At 44.9% G+C, this 16,353-nt stretch overlaps 1 protein-coding gene across 1 annotated transcript; it reads left to right on the top strand.

The window, feature by feature from the left end:
• Positions 1 to 638: 638 nt before the first annotated feature.
• On the top strand, positions 639 to 14,698 carry LOC307167246 (olfactory receptor 2K2-like; the record flags this gene model as incomplete). The annotated part of the gene is made up of 4 exons (XM_079886233.1): positions 639 to 1,410; positions 7,796 to 7,915; positions 8,459 to 8,641; positions 14,337 to 14,698. The coding sequence occupies 4 exons, from the start codon at positions 639 to 641 to the stop codon at positions 14,696 to 14,698; spliced, it is 1,437 nt and encodes a 478-aa protein (XP_079742359.1).
• Between the last annotated feature and the right edge of the window lie 1,655 nt (positions 14,699 to 16,353).

Below are 16,353 nucleotides of genomic sequence, written 5' to 3' on the forward strand. Positions count from 1 at the left end.
GCTGCAGGTGATTTGTGCATGGGAAAAAAAAGTGAAGGTCAAAAAATCTACAAAAAACAAGGAACTCCCACACACTATCAGCACTTGCAATTGAGTATCAAAATTTTATTTGCAACGTTTCGGTCTCATGACCGTCATCAGGCAACCCAAGAATAAAATGTTCAAGATACATGGATGGGAATTTGCTCCCTAAAGAAATCTCTGTGTAATCTGTTGACCTCATCTCCAGCCAAGCAGCAGAAGCGTTTTATAAAACAACAGTCCTTGAACTGAGCCCAGACACAATGTTTAGCAGTGCACACAGAGCCTGGTCTGTATTAACAATAAGGTACAACAGGAATTTTTGTCAGGTACTATATTTGCAGGTCCTACATGTTACACAATGCGTGCAGAGATATATTTAAAGTTTATGTAACAACCATTTACTTTTAATTATAATAATATAATGTATAATAAGTAATTAAATGAAACTGTGTTTTCATGTTTTATTGTTTGCTTTTCCAGCCTGAAGGATGAACAAATCTACTGGTTTGGATCTGGTGTTTTCATCATATGAATCGCTGGGTCCAAGGAAATATGTATTGACTATTTTTATTTTCCTAGTTTACACAGTTGCAACCTTTGCAAACATATTTATAATGCTTGTTATCTACTTAGAATCAAGTCTCCATAAGCCAATGTATTTATTTTTGTTCAACCTGATGTGCAGTGGACTACTCGGAAGCAGTGCTGTTTGGCCAAAAGTTCTTTCAAATCTCCTAACTGATTGGCACACTAGTTCGTATGAGGGGTGTCTTCTCCAAGTCTATTTGCTTAGTATTTATGGTGCTTGCACTTATTCTACATTGACAGTAATGGCCTATGATAGGTATGTATCCATTTGTAAGCCATTACAGTACCATATTATCATGAATCCCATTAAAATTAAAATTTTGCTTATGTTAAGCAACTTAGTTCCTGTTTTCTCAATAGCTGGTCAAATATATTTGACATCAAGAATTCCCTTATGCAGCCGTACTCTTAATAAGCTATTTTGTGATAACCTTTCAATCATTAACATATCATGTAATACGAGTAGTCTTGGCTTTTTAAGCAATGTGTATGGTTTACTAATAATAGTGTGTTTATCTGTGCTCCCTACATGTCTTATATTGCTGTCTTATGTTAAAATACTTTCTGTTAGTTTAAAAGTGTCAAAAAATTGTCAAAACAAGGCACTTGGAACATGCCTTCCTCATTTGATAATCTTCATAAACTTTTCAATTGCTACGGTTTTTTCTGTTATATATAACAGATTTACTGTGCTTATATCTAGTGAGATGAATGTCTTTATATCAGTCCAAATAACACTTTTGCCACCACTTTTGCATCCAGTAATATATGGTGTTAGAACCAAAGAGATCAGAAAATGTACTGTCAAAATAACCCAGAGATTGTGTGCATCAACAATCTGTTATTATACTTCAATACTAAAAGTACGTAAAATATTTGCAATTTCATGATCTTTATGTACATTATGTGTTAAATTATATGTAAAGCTATAGACAACCAAATATATGATTAAAAGCAAATACTATTGTAAAATGTTTTGTCTACTTTCAGATTTTATACAGTAAGATACAATGGTCTGATCCTACTAGTGGAGCAACCTCTAATGTTCATTCTTTTTAAATAATACTACAGTGTTTTTCATTATAGATTATGTTATCATCATAACGATCTGAGGGAAAATTTGATTTGCACAATTTTCTAGTGTTTAGTGTGTGTCCTTGACAGCAGGGCTCAAGCACTGGCATGGGCGCTAAACCATTTGAGAATGTTCCAAGTATCATGTGCTTCACATCAAGAACATCTGACCTTTGTACAGTGCAGTTTGCGTTCTGATAACACTTTTTTCAGGTTTAAAGTTGGTAAAATCCTAATGTGTTCAGAAAATGTAAGTGTGGTCTTAGACATTTGAACCCACTGCAAGCTCATTTAATTTCATCCACAAAAACGTTAGGGTTATCTAAATATGTTCTCACTTGTGCACACATGTAAATGTAGTAAAGGCTGTTGCCTAAAAGCTGGTTAATTCATAGCTTTACCTGTTCATTTTGTACTGACACTCATTTCACTATAGGCTACAATGTCATGTGTGATAATTTTAATGACATAAAACCATTTTTTTATACTGAGTAATTATAGAGTAAAACAAAACAATGAATACTATTGATGCACAATTATTTCTAATTTGTTGTGTCATGTAAAAATCCCCCATATTTCAAAAATCTTGCCAAACAAATGTCCTGATTTAATGGTGATTTGTCACCATCTAGTGTTATCTTTGGGTTGGGTTGTTCTTTTGTTCCACAATGTTGAACAAAGAGACTTTTAAATCAGACCCAAATTTTATTTATTTCTTTAGCACGTGTTCTTATTTTAGGATTGAAGGCTCTTTACTGTAGATTAAGCTTTAAAATTTAGCAGCCTATATCAGCTCTTAGCTCTTATTGACAGCACAAAATAAAGTAAACAATTCCAAATATCTTTCTAATATTACCTGTTTATAGCTTAATCGCTGGCATATTTGAGATTCAGTTAATGGCTTCTTTTTTTTTTTTTTTTTGGTAACACTTTATTTTGATAGTCCGTTTGTTGAGACTTTACTAGTTATTAGTAGCCATTCAGTAGCTTGTCAACAGTGCATCAGTTGACATTCAACAACACTGTTTCAACTGACAAGTAACATACGTTCAACTGACTGCCTATAGACTATAAGGTACAATTCAAGTGTTAATCTACAGATTTTACGAAAAAGTGCCTGTTGACTGTCAATGTTATTTTGCAACAGGTTATTAACCAATTGGCGACTAACTTTCAATTGTCAACTAACTTTCTGTAGATTGAGTACCAACAACTCAAGATCAATCTGTCAGTTAAAAGTCAACAGTCATGTCAGCATATGAAGTACATGATACTGTATATCCTACTCAAGGGGTCTCATGTACATCAAATTTATGATTATTTTAGCTGATTTAAAACTGTTTTTAAAAATGTTTTAACCATTTGTAGATAATCTGTTGATAGTCAACTAAAGATTACATGTAGTTGCTTATTTGTTGCTTGTCAACAAATAAATTGTTTATGATCAGTAGACTATTAATAGACATTCTCAACTAAGCGTTAGTAGATATATTTTAGGACTATCTAATTAAAGTGAAAAAGAGTTTATATCAGTAGAAAGTCTATAACCTATCAACATATTAATATATTGTTTATGATCAGTTGACTATTAATAGACATTATCCACTAAGTGTTAGTAGATATCTTTTAGGACTATCTAATTAAAGTGAAAGACAGTTGATATCAGTAGAAAGTCTATAACCTATCAACAGATTGCATACCTAACCTGACTGAAGTAGAACAAACACTATGGCCAGCACATCAGAGAAAAAAAAATCACTTTTATTAAATAAAAAATAAATAAATACAACCCATTATTTACAAGGATATCACGATCACATCTGAACCATCTGATTATGTGAAAAAAATTATATTGAGCATTCCAAATGAGAAAACTCTCAATAGTCGACATCATTTCAAATGCCCGAGGCCAAGATCAAAAGTTATAAACAACAAATAACAATAATTATTAATGAATACATTTAGCCTTTCATGACAGTAAGTTTTACAGAAAATCGCATAAATGCAGTTTAACGTTATAACAGTTACTCATTTAAGAAATAATCTCTGTTCCTGCTGCAAACTCGCTTCGGAGAATTAACAGACAAGACTATAGTTTAAACCATTAACAATACCTTCTTTAATCGTTTAACCATTTTGTAACATTTAGTTCTCTTACGAGAGGTTCTCTCGTATTGCGTAAGTATAGCTTACGCTACGGGGTAAAGTCATCTTTTCTCGAGATATGAAGCCAAAAAATTATCCTTAATTTTTAATATCTTGTCAACGCAGTGCAGCAGCAAGCAGACCTAGAGCAAGCGAATTCGCGTGCTCATTGGCTGCTCTGCGGCAACTGCAGCAGCCTATCGCTGAAACCTTAGCGTGACGTCACGCCCAATGAGCGCGCTGGGCGCGCTCACGCGTCACGGCCCGTGAGAGGGGGTGTGGCTTAGCGTATAAAAGAAGGTTCAGAGGCTGCTTTTCTCTGATTTTTGTCTCTTCAGCGAAGCTCTCTGCATCGCTGGACTCTGAGGAAGCCGCCGTTGAAACAAGCGACCAGCAAGCCGAGGATATCAGCCTGAGGAAGCCGGCCGTCTTCGCCGCCTTCAGCCTTCCCTGCCTGCTCCGCTATCCGGCGAATTATATCCTTTTCTGCTCTGTGTTGTGTGTGTTTGTGTGTTCGCCTACTGCGACACACTGCATCTAAGAGCGCGAGGCGTTTGTTTCAAAACGCCTCGCAATTCCTGTGGCTCATCCAGAGCCCCGCTCAGCGACAGGGACCGCCTGTGATCTGCGCTCTCTGCCTGGGTCGTTACCGCGCAGCCCTCGCCCTTACTTCGGGCGGCTGCGAACTCTGCGAAGAACTGCCGATGTCGACCCTGCGGGCTCGACTCGCCACGTTCGACGCTTCCGCTGTCTCTTCGTCCGCGGATGCAGCAGCTGAGCGCTCGCCGGAGCCCCTCCCGCGAGCCTCGCTATCTCCTTCTCCCCCCCACCTCCCGACGCGCAGCGGCCGGCTTCGCCCGCACTGCCGTCGCCTCAGGGGATGAAGCAGACAGCGCTGCTATCATAGACAGCTGCTTACTCCCATCTGTCAAGCCGCGCAAACGGCGCCGCTCACAAGGGAGGTCAGAAACGGACGGTCTCGGGCTTTAGCTTCCTTTACGTTACAAGAAAGCTACCCCCCCCCCCCCGGATGACGCACGCCCCTTCCTGCGCTCTCCCCCTCTGTTCGAGCCGCGCAAACGCACCGCTCACAAGGGATGTCAGAAGTAGACGGTCACGGGCTGGCTTCCTTTACGTTATAAGAAAGCTACCCCGCGTCTCGGTCGCGCGCGTCACTCACCGGCCACCTCCGTTTCTCACACATTTCTCAGTCCCCTCCTAAGCTCAGGCGACTAGAAATATCTATATTGCAGTAAACGAGCCTGTTTTTATACACGCACGCCTGCAAACAGACGCCCAAACGAAACATGACACTCGCACTAACTGAAAGCTTATGTGTGCCCCTGTGGCTCAGTGGCAGAACATTAGGCTTTCGCGCGGGAGACCCGTGTTCGAATCCGGCTCTGGCGGCAGATAAATATTTTTCTGCTGGCTTCTCCGAGCTCACGGCCAGCTTTCTTACATTCAGAAAGCGAACCTGCATCTCGCACCCTCCCGCTCACAGGATGGTGCTTGAGTATTTATGAGCGTCTAAACATATGAGCCATCAAAGCATTTTGCTCTATCAGTTTCCTATAACGCCTATGGTGTTATAAGTGTAGAAAATGTGCCCACTCCCATGTGCTCACTGCTACACACAAACACGGTCTCCCCGGTAACGCTCACAGAGCGCACTCTCATAAAGCGGACACACGCCGCTTGAGTACTAAGTGTAGTAAATGTGCCCACAACTCTGTGCTCACACCTACCCGCTGCTCGCTCTGCCACTCAGTTACCCGGGTTGCAGATCCTCTAAAGCTCACAAACATTCCGGCTCTGGCCGAAGGTGTCATAAGTGTAGAAAATGTGCCCACTCCCATGTGCTCACCACTACACACAAACACGGTCCCCATGGTAACGCGCTCAGAGCGCACTCTCATAAAGCGGACACACGCCACTCGAGTACTAAGTTTAGTAAATGTGCCCACAACTCTGTGCTCACACCTACCCGCTGCTCGCTCTGCCATTCAGTTACCTCGGGTTACAGACCCTCTAAAGCTCCCAAACACTGGCCGTGTTATAAGTGTAAACTCTGCGCCCGCTCACGAGTACGCGCACTCACTTTTAGACACAATAACCCCCACGCCGCTCTCGCGCCAGGGGTGTTTGACAGCAAAACGCGCTCCATCCTTAGGGACCGAGCTACCGTACGCTGTACAGCCGGCCAGCACTGTTTACCAGCCCCCGTGTTCGAGCACCGGCGGCGCGTGCGCCGCCCCATCCTCTCTGATACAGGTTCCCCATCCTGCGGAGCGCGGCGATCTGAACCCAGAGACCATTCGACCCCTAGCTATGCGTGCAAAGCATGGGAAGCTATTCAGGGCGCGTCAGAATGGGTGCTGAATACTATAAAACACGGCTATTCGCTTCAATTCGCTCGTCGCCCCCCGTGCTTCTGGCGCAGACGGAGACGGAAGTGAGTTTAGAAGTAGCGCACCTGCTTCAAGCAGAAATAGTGAAGCTGCTGCGCAAAGGGGCTATAGAACAGGTTCATCCTTCTCTGAGCGAGTCGGGCTTTTACAGCCGTTACTTCCTCGTACCCAAGAAGGGCGGAGCGTTAAGACCTATTTTAGATCTGAGACATCTGAACAAAGCCCTCATGAGACGGCCGTTCAAAATGATTACAACCAGACAAATCCTCGCACAGATTCGCCCGGGAGACTGGTTTATCTCTCTCGATCCATATATATGCATATATATATATTGCATATTCTGGATGCATATTTTCAGATCCAGATAACCCCCCGTCACAGGCCATTCTTGAGATTCCTTCGACGGTCGGGTATATCAGTACACTGCCGTTCGGTCTATCTTTGGCACGAAATGCATGGACACGGCTCTCGCTCCCCTGAGAAGACAGGGAATGCGGATACTGAACTCTGGACGACTGGCTAATTCTAGCGCAGTCAGAGACAGAGTTTTTGTCTCACAGGACAGCGCTTCTCAGCCATCTGGAAAATGTGGGTCTCTCGGTCAACTGGACCAAGAGCTCATTACTGCCCCGCCAGTCTATCTCGTTTCTCGGAATAGAACTGGATTCGGTGGCTATGACGGCCAGGTTGTCGGAGCAGCGCGCGCGCCGCATTCGACATTTAGCTGCGTCTTTCCAGATGGGCAGCCAGACTCCGCTGAGAACATTCCAGCGAATCTTGGGGCATATGGCCTCAGCTGCAGCAGTGCTTCAGCTGGGCTTACTGCGCATGCGCCCGCTTCAACGCTGGCTAAGAGCGCGAGTGCCTCACCGAGCCTGGATGGCCGGCAGCTTACGAGTCAGAGTGAATCAGGGCTGTGTCTCAGCCCTCCAACCCTGGCTGGCAGCCGAATGGTATCGCACAGGAGTGAAGATGGGAGTTGTCTCACGCCGAAAAGTTATCTCGACAGACGCGTCCAACCGAGGTTGGGGAGCGCTATTCGAGGGCAGACCGGTCTATGGCCTCTGGTCAGACCAGGAGTGTCGCCTTCATATAAACTGTCTAGAGATGCTGGCGGTCGAGAATGCGCTCAAGCACTTCCTCCCATACCTGCAGGGCCACCATGTACTAGTCCGCACGGACAACACGTCAGTGGTAGCCTATGTGAACCGTCAAGGCGGTGTCAGATCCAAACGCTCTGCACCCTGGCGGAACGCCTCCTCGTGTGGGCTCAGCACTCACTGCGCTCGCTGAGAGCCGCGCATGTGCCGGGTCGCCTGAACGAAGGTCCAGACAGACTGTCCAGGGACAATGTTCCCCTGGGGGAGTGGTCTTTGCATCCCCATACAGTCCAGTTACTGTGGCACCGTTTCGGCAGAGCGAAAGTCGACCTCTTTGCGTCAAAAGACAACGCGCACTGCCCAAGGTTCTTTTCAAAGAGCGAGGACGCGCTGGCCCAGATCTGGCCCAGCAGCCCACTATACGCTTTTCCCCCGGTCTCCCTGCTGCCGCAGGTCATCGAGAGATTCAGGGAAGCGCGCCACACGGTGCTCCTCATAGCCCCGTATTGGGAGAATCAGACGTGGTTCCCAGATCTAATACGGCTGGCAGACACAACCCCCTGGCCGTTACCGGTGAGGAGAGACCTTCTCTCTCAAGCCCGCGGCTCGATCTTGCATCCCCATCCAGAGCGCTGGTCTCTGCATGCGTGGATCATCAACGGTTACCCGTTGACTTGCCAACAGGGGTTGTGAACACGATCACACAGTCTAGAGCTCCCTCTAAGAGACGGCTCTACACTTCAAAATGGTCTGTGTTTAGCAAATGGTGCACCGCCAAAGGGCTGGATCCACTAACATGTGGGGTATCGCAGGTGCTGTGTTTCCTCCAAGAGCTGTTGGACATGGGCAGGTCTCCCTCCACGCTCAAAGTGTATGTTGCGGCCATCTCAGCTTTTGCCGACTCGGCGCTGGGCCGCGCATTAGGGAGGAACGAGTTCATCATCCGCTTCCTTAGGGGAGCTAGGAGATTGAACCCACCGCGACCCCCTTCGGTTCCTATTTGGGATCTTTCCCTGGTCTTAGAGGCCATGAAAGCGCATCCCTTTGAACCCATGGAAACAGTGGATATGAAATACCTCACGCTCAAGACCGTTTTTCTGATAGCTCTGTCTTCAGTTAAACATGTGGGTGACCTTCACGCGTTATCAGTTAACGCTGCATGCCTCGAGTTCGGACCTAATGACTCTAAAGTCATTCTCAAACCGAGGCACGGTTATGTCCCCAAAAGTTTGGGCACACCGTTCAGAGCGCAGGTCATTTCTCTCTCGGCTTTGCCGGCATCCGGCAGCGAGATCGATGGTAAACTCCTTTGCCCTGTCAGAGCGCTTAGGAATTATACTGCATGCTCCGCCGCTGTCAGGCGCTCGGAGCAGCTTTTCGTTTCGTTTGGTGGGCGCACCAAGGGTCTCGCCGCCTCGAAACACAGCCTGTCCAGATGGATAGTGGACGCTATTGCAGCTGCTTATGCGTCTAAAAACCTGCAGTGCCCGTTGGGTATCAGAGCCCATTCCACCAGAGGCATGGCCTCTTCGTGGGCTTGGTCTAGCGGAATTTCCATTCATGACATTTGTGCAGCGGCAGGCTGGGCCTCCCCCTCTACATTTGTTAGATTCTACAATCTGGAAGTTCCCGCCCTGCAGGCTAAACTTTTATCAGTCTAAGTCTCGCGTAGCCGGCCCACTTCTGTGCGCAGGCTACTGCTGTGTGATTTAGCTCTCCTGGTTGAGCTCACTTTCAAGGGGTTTGTCAGTCAGACCGGCCGCGCCGCTCTGAGCGCCCTTATGTGTGCTTGTGTACTACACTAGCCATTCTATTGGCCACCCGGCTCCCTGTTATCGTGTTCCCCGGGCTTTCCCTGGGACTCATTCAGTGGATGCTGGGCGCGCACGGCGTTGACAAGGGAGTTCCCGTAGCGTAAGCTATACTTACGCAATACGAGAGAACCTCTCGTAAGAGAACGTACTCGGTTACCTAACGTAACCTCTGTTCTCTCTAGAGAGGGAACGAGTATTGCGTAACCCGCCGTGCTCGCGCCACGAGCCCACTTGCTTCAGCGACAAAAACCAGAGAAAAGCAGCCTCTGAACCTTCTTTTATACGCTAAGCCACACCCCCTCTCACGGGCCGTGACGCGTGAGCGCGCCCAGCGCGCTCATTGGGCGTGACGTCACGCTAAGGTTTCAGCGATAGGCTGCTGCAGTTGCCGCAGAGCAGCCAATGAGCACGCGAATTCGCTTGCTCTAGGTCTGCTTGCTGCTGCACTGCGTTGACAAGATATTAAAAATTAAGGATAATTGTTTGGCTTCATATCTCGAGAAAAGATGACTTTACCCCGTAGTGTAAGCTATACTTACGCAATACTCGTTCCCTCTCTAGAGAGAACAGAGGTTACGTTAGGTAACCGAGTACGTTTATTTAACGTTACGGAGAGACACAAAAGGCGTTTTCTCCTATAGAACCATAATACACCAAAACACAATATAAATTAACAAAATACATAATTTTTATTAGCTAACATAACGTTAGATGTAATCCAAATCTTTATAATCCATACGCAAGCAAGAAACAGATCCAAATTCAGCCCTTCATCCACATCCAACGATCTCCATCTTGTAAATGTCAAATCCCGCGCTCGTGATGAATTTAAGTTCAAAAATTGCGCCCTCAAGAAGCGTTACGACATGTTTTACGGCAGTGATATCAAACGCTCATTGGCTCTCGCCTGCTTCGTCACAGATTGCAGCATGCCGTGTTTCAGTTTAAACAACATTGAAATGCAGAAGCGCGCGCGCCGTCTTCATGCAGACTGAAGCTGGGTTAACATTTTCATGTATTAATAACTTAAATTCTGCTCTGTCCCTTACACAAAACTATTATATACTGCCAGAGAGGACTGCAACACATCGTCATTTGAGCGACTTTTGGTACCGATTTACATTTTCGCAATAAATTATTATGATTACACATCTGTTGTTTTTCTTCATAATTTTAGCCTGCATAGTTTTAAGAAATGGTTATGGGTAGGTTTAGGGGCAGGAGTAGGATTAATGTTAGTGGCTCAAATGCTATTAATAAAACTGGCATTTCCCTACACATCTCTGTCCATAAAGTGTTTTATTCTTTTTATATTCTGTATAAAATGAGTAATTTATATTTAGGTTTGGGAGTAGGGTTAAGGGAACTTACATTTATCTATAAAACAGTATAAGGGAAATGATACAGATATCTTTATGATTCGTAAACGTTTTGTAGCTGTCAAGTCAAGTCAAGTCATCTTCATTTATATAGCGCTTTTAACAATGTAGATTGTCTCAAAGCAGCTTTACAGAGATAAATGTATAATTTAACGTAAGATTGTTTTGGCTTTATAGCGGTTCTTTAATAAAGTTATTTTCCAGCTAAAGTTAGTTTTGATTGATTCGCTTCCGTCGCAACGATCATTTGTTTTTAAATTAGGGCCGCCAAGACGACACCATTCTCTCTACACAGACTTTAAACGCGAACCTGTGAGAAACGCTGATGGCGTTCAGATGCGCATTAAGAATGGGTTCTATAGTTAGTCTAAAGACCCCTTTTGCGCCGACGTCACAGTTAAGTCACGGCGCTAGCTGGAGGCAAAACAAACGGAAAACTGGAGGCGGCCAATACAAACCAGCACATATTCGGCTAATAAAGAGCTTAAATTATTATTTTTATTATTAAATGTCATCTTGTTGTGTTATTGGGTGCAAGAATCGATGAAAAATGAGTATGCTGTACCTGGAATTTTTATTTCTAGAAAATATCCACATCTTTAAAATTGCACCGTAATATGTCACTCTTTACATTGTCGTCTTCTTGGCGCTTGCTAGGCAGAACTGCAGATCGTACACACAAATCTTTACATGACCATTCAGCACATAGTTATAGGCATCTAAAGATTTATATGTCCTTTGTTTCTCGTTACCCTCAGTTTCTCTATCGGGTAGGTGTAGAAGTCAGGCCACTCAACTGTTGGTAGCGTTAACGTTAATCCTGTCAGATCGTCCATCCATTGACTGAGCGCGTGTACGGGTCGGCCAGTCTGGTTCCGTCCGTTAAAATTAACTTTTGCAAATAACAATCGCGGTCCTGGACAGTGAGTGACCTTGCACATTAAGATAAAACTGGATTTTCTCCAGTCATTGTTAAAAAAACAAGCTAACAAACTGGCAAACTAGCGTTAGTGAAGCGGCCAGAGGGATCTTTCTGCCTCCAGCTAAGCCCCGCCCACACAAATACTTCACCATGTTTACCAACTGTAAAAGGGTCTATACGCCTTATTCAGCCTGCCGCCATTTTCCGGAGAAAAGTGTTTGGAACACACTCTTGTGTTCTTTGTAATCTATACGAATAGGATATATTAGCACTTTGTTGTTGTTGTAAAATATCATGATGTAACAACTAGCAATTTATTAGTGTTTAAAGGAAGGTAAACTTGCTTAACACATAGAAATTAGCGATTAGCCAACAGGCTAATATCTAGAACTGATATTATATAAACAATGCAGTACTCTTACTTGAAAATTAGGTCCAATGTCGCGTCTAATTTTAACAATCCATGTTTTCCGAAGTTCTTTGTCCTGTGGAAATTTGTGAAATGATGTATTTTCTTTATTTTGACGGCTGAATGACCGGCATCCCGGTACACAACAGTACGCCATATGAACGCTCTATCCCTCACAGCCTCGTTCTGGAATCAAAATGGCGGCAGGCTGAATAAGGCGTATAGTTATGTGCGTTTGAATATATGTGTGCAGGTTTGGAATTCCCTAAAAACCAAGCCTAAACAAATTACTGGTGTTTCCTTATAGTTTTGATTCAGAATTTTATTTTATTTTATCAATTCGGGGTAGATACGCTTATTGATTAATTAAGCTGTGAATTCGTAATAATTCTACGTTGCAGACATGTCTGTATCATACGTTTCAGCATCTATCCAAACGTACAAAAAAAGTATGTTTTCAATCTGTTGATAGGTTATAGACTTTCTACTGATATAAACTGTTTTTCACTTTAATTAGATAGTCCTAAAATATATCTACTAACACTTAGTGGATATTAATAGTCAACTGATCATAAACAATATATTAATCTGTTGATAGGTTATACTGTAGACTTTCTACTGTTTTTCACTTTAATTAGATAGTCCTAAAATGTATCTACTAACACTTAGTGGATAATGTCTATTAATAGTCTACTGATCATAAACAATTTATTTGTTGACAAGCAACAGATCTAATCTTTAGTTGACTATATCAACAGACTATCTACAAATGGTTAACAATTTTTTAAAAACTGTTTTAAATCAGCTAAAATAATCATAAATTTGATGCACATGAGACCCCTTGAGTAGGATATACAGTATCATATACTTCATATGCTGACATGACTGTTGACTTTTAACTGACAGATTGATCTTGAGTTGTTGGTACTCAATCTACAGAAAGTTAGTTGACAATTGAAAGTTAGTCGCCAATTGGTTAATAACCTGTTGCAAAATAACATTGACAGTCAACAGGCACTTTTTCGTAAAATCTGTATATTAACACTTGAATTGTACCTTATAGTCTATAGGCAGTCAGTTGAACGTATGTTACTTGTCAGTTGAAACAGTGTTGTTGAATGTCAACTGATGCACTGTTGACAAGCTACTGAATGGCTACTAATAACTAGTAAAGTCTCAACAAACGGACTATCAAAATAAAGTGTTACCTTTTTTTTTTTTTTTTTTACATACCAAATACATTTACTCACAGAATATGAGATACTGTACTTATTTAAATATAACAACTTCCATTTATATATGCAGACCTGAAATTCATATGCCTTGTTTTGGTAAATGCAATAGCATCACCTTGTCCACATGGTGGACCACTTGTATAAGGAATTGCCTACAACAATTGCTGAAAGTAATACTATTGTGTACTTGAGCTGAGGAAAAAAAAAGCTTTGTGCGTTTTCAAATTTAGATTATAAAGATTAAATGTGAGCTCACAAAATATAAAAAATACAGTGCTGTCCCAAAAGGAATTTGTTAATAAATAAAAGACAAAAATATAGTGTCCGGTGTATGTTTTAGCTATAACATTGCTGTTTTAAATTTTTATTTCATCTTGCCGTTTTAATAGAAATTATGTTTCATTATGACACATACTGACAAAATTTAGTGTGTGTGTATGTGTGCCCTTGTTTATATTACATTGTGGGGACCAAATGTCCCCATAAGAATAGTAAAACCTGAGATCACCTACATTGTGGGGACCAGCCAGCGGTCCCTACTTTTCAAAAGGCTTATAAATCACACAGGATGAGTTGTTTTGAGAAAGTAAAAATGCAGAATGTTTCCTGTGATGGGTAGGTTTAGGGGCAGGGGCAGTGTAAGGGGATAGAATGTACAGTTTGTACGGTATAAAAACCATTACGTCTATGGAGAGTCCCCACAAAGATAGTGAACCAGACATGTGTGTGTGTGTGTGTGTGTGTGTGTGTGTGTGTGTGTAATACATGGCACTTTATGATTACTTCACGACACTCACAAACAGTAAGAATGAATTGCTTTTTAATTTAATTTAATTCTCAATTTTATTGAGAGTTACTTTTTTAGACTCCTATTAATGTGGTTATTAATCACGCTTAGGGAGCCTGTCATCTTCAAGTATTGATAAAACAAGCTAATGCACACATTGGTGTGCGAGCTTTGCATCAACGCTTTTGCGGAGCTTTGCCCCGCAGCTCGGTTATAAATACGGAAGTGGATGCACGCACCACTTGTCTTTCGCTTCGGAGCCGATCGGTCTTCATGACGGTGTCTCTGGAGAGTGTTGATTCATTCAACGAGCGAGTGTGTCGGTGCTTCTTCTTAAAGTCTCTCCCGGTGCTTGTCAGTACGAGTGCAGCGGTGGTCGCGAGCCTTCTGAGCTCTCAACTGCTGTTTTAACAGCATTCCTTTTTGAGTTTGTTTGTCTGACGGCCAGTTGAGGATATGTCAGCTATGCTGAAACGGGCCGCCAAGGCTGTCGGGTTCGCGTGGAATCCTCCACCGTGTCCCGAACAGTCTCGGTTGGATGATTGGTTTCTTGGGGCGGGCCGCACTGGTTCTCAGCCCACCGCCCCAGTGCCTTTCTTTCCCGAAGTGCATGGAAAGCTTTCCAGGTCGTGGATGGCACCTTTCTCTGCCAGAAACTGCTTGAGTAGCTCCTCCCCCCTCACTACCCTTGATGGAGGAGCAGTGAAGGGTTGCGAGGCAATCCCTCTAGTGGAGCGGTCTGTCGCGACACAGGTGCACCTGTGTCTGGCGGCCGCTGCCTCTTGGACGGGATGCTCGTCTCCCCTCTAAGGCCTGTGAGTTTTCGTCCGTTCTCACAGGCAGAGCTTACAAAGCCTGTGGGCAAGCCGCTTCCTCTTTACATGTCATCGCGTTGCTACAGGTCAACCAGGTCAAGGCACTCATGGACATACACGAGGGTAGCCCAGACCGTGCGCTCATAGGTGAGCTCCGCACTGCAACCGACCTCGCCCTCTGTGGTACGGCCGTTGCAGCTTGCGCGATCAGTCTGGCGATGTCCACTTTAGTGGTCTCGGAGCACCATCTCTCGCTCAACCTGGTCGATATGGGGGATACGGACAAGGTTCGGTTCCTGGACTCACCTATTTCACAGGTTGGGCTGCTCTGCGACACGGTAGAGAACTGCGCCCAACAGTTCTCTGCCGCCCAGGTGCAGACGGATGCCATCTGGCACATCCTGCCCTGGCGGCCTGCTGCTGCCTCCACCTCGCCACCAGTGGCAGATCCTCCCACTGCCGCCGCCTCCGCCTCCACTCACACTAGGCCACCGCAGCAGCCTCCAACCAGGCCTCAATGTGGAGCCAACCACAGGCAGGCCACCCAGCCCATCTCGGGCACTGCCAAACCAGGTGGCAATCGTCAGTCCAAGCGTCCCTGAGACAGGCCATCCAGGGAGGGGGGAACAAGCTCTTCAGATGGTTGCTGTTCCGCCGCTGACTTCCCAGAGTCCAGCGGTACCCGAATTGTCAAAAGAGCAAATTCCTCCGTTCCTGGGTCCCAAGAGGGCCAGCTTGGCGGTGTGCGACCCTGTGAAGCCTTGCACCCCTCAGCCCCCTCTTGTGTTGCCAGCCGGCAGCTGGGTGCAGTTCGAGGACCCGGTGAAGCCTTGCACCCCTCAGCCCCCTCTTGTGTTGCCAGCCGGCAGCTGGGTGCAGTTTGAGGACCCGGTGAAGCCTTGCACCCCTCAGCCCCCTCTTGTGTTGCCAGCCGGCAGCTGGGTGCAGTTGGAGGACCCGGTCAAACGCCTTCTCATGCACCTCCCTGGTCCTTCTGGACACGTCCTTCAGATGTCTATCCCTCCGCAACGCAGGCTATGCCTTTGTCTTTGTGTTCGAGAGTTCGAAGTCAGTACAAAGTCCTACCCTTTAAGTGCTCCACAGCCAGTTGGGTCTTTGGGTCAACTGGAAAAAGAGTAAACTAGCCCACGGGCTGAGGATCTCTTTTTTCGGTATGGAGATGGACTCAGTCCAACACTTTTCTCAGCAGGAACGTGTCCGGTCGGTGCTATACAGACCTTGAGAAAAGGTCCCACTGAAACTTTTCAGAGGCTCCTGGGGCAAATGGCAGAAGCAGCCGCAATAGAATGGCTTCCACCATATGATGACCACTTCAGCACTGGCTTCACGGCCGAGTCCCGAGGTGGCCGTGGCAGAGCGGCACGCTCCATGTGACAATCATCCTGGCCTGCCGCCACACCCTCAGCCTGTGATCAGACCTTTTGTTTCTCCAGGCCAGCCACCCCTAGATCAACTGTCCAACACCGGCTGAGGGGCCACGTACAACGGGCATGCAGTAACGTAGGTCTGGGTGGGCCTCCGACTGTATTGGCTTCAACTGCCTTGAGTTGCTAGCAGTACACCTTGCTTTGACACACAGAAAAATTCCGCTGCTAAGCAAGCATGTACTGGTCTGTACAGACAACATAA

This window comes from Squalius cephalus (assembly GCF_949319135.1).
Source record: "Squalius cephalus genome assembly, chromosome: 11".
NCBI lineage: Eukaryota > Metazoa > Chordata > Actinopteri > Cypriniformes > Leuciscidae > Squalius > Squalius cephalus.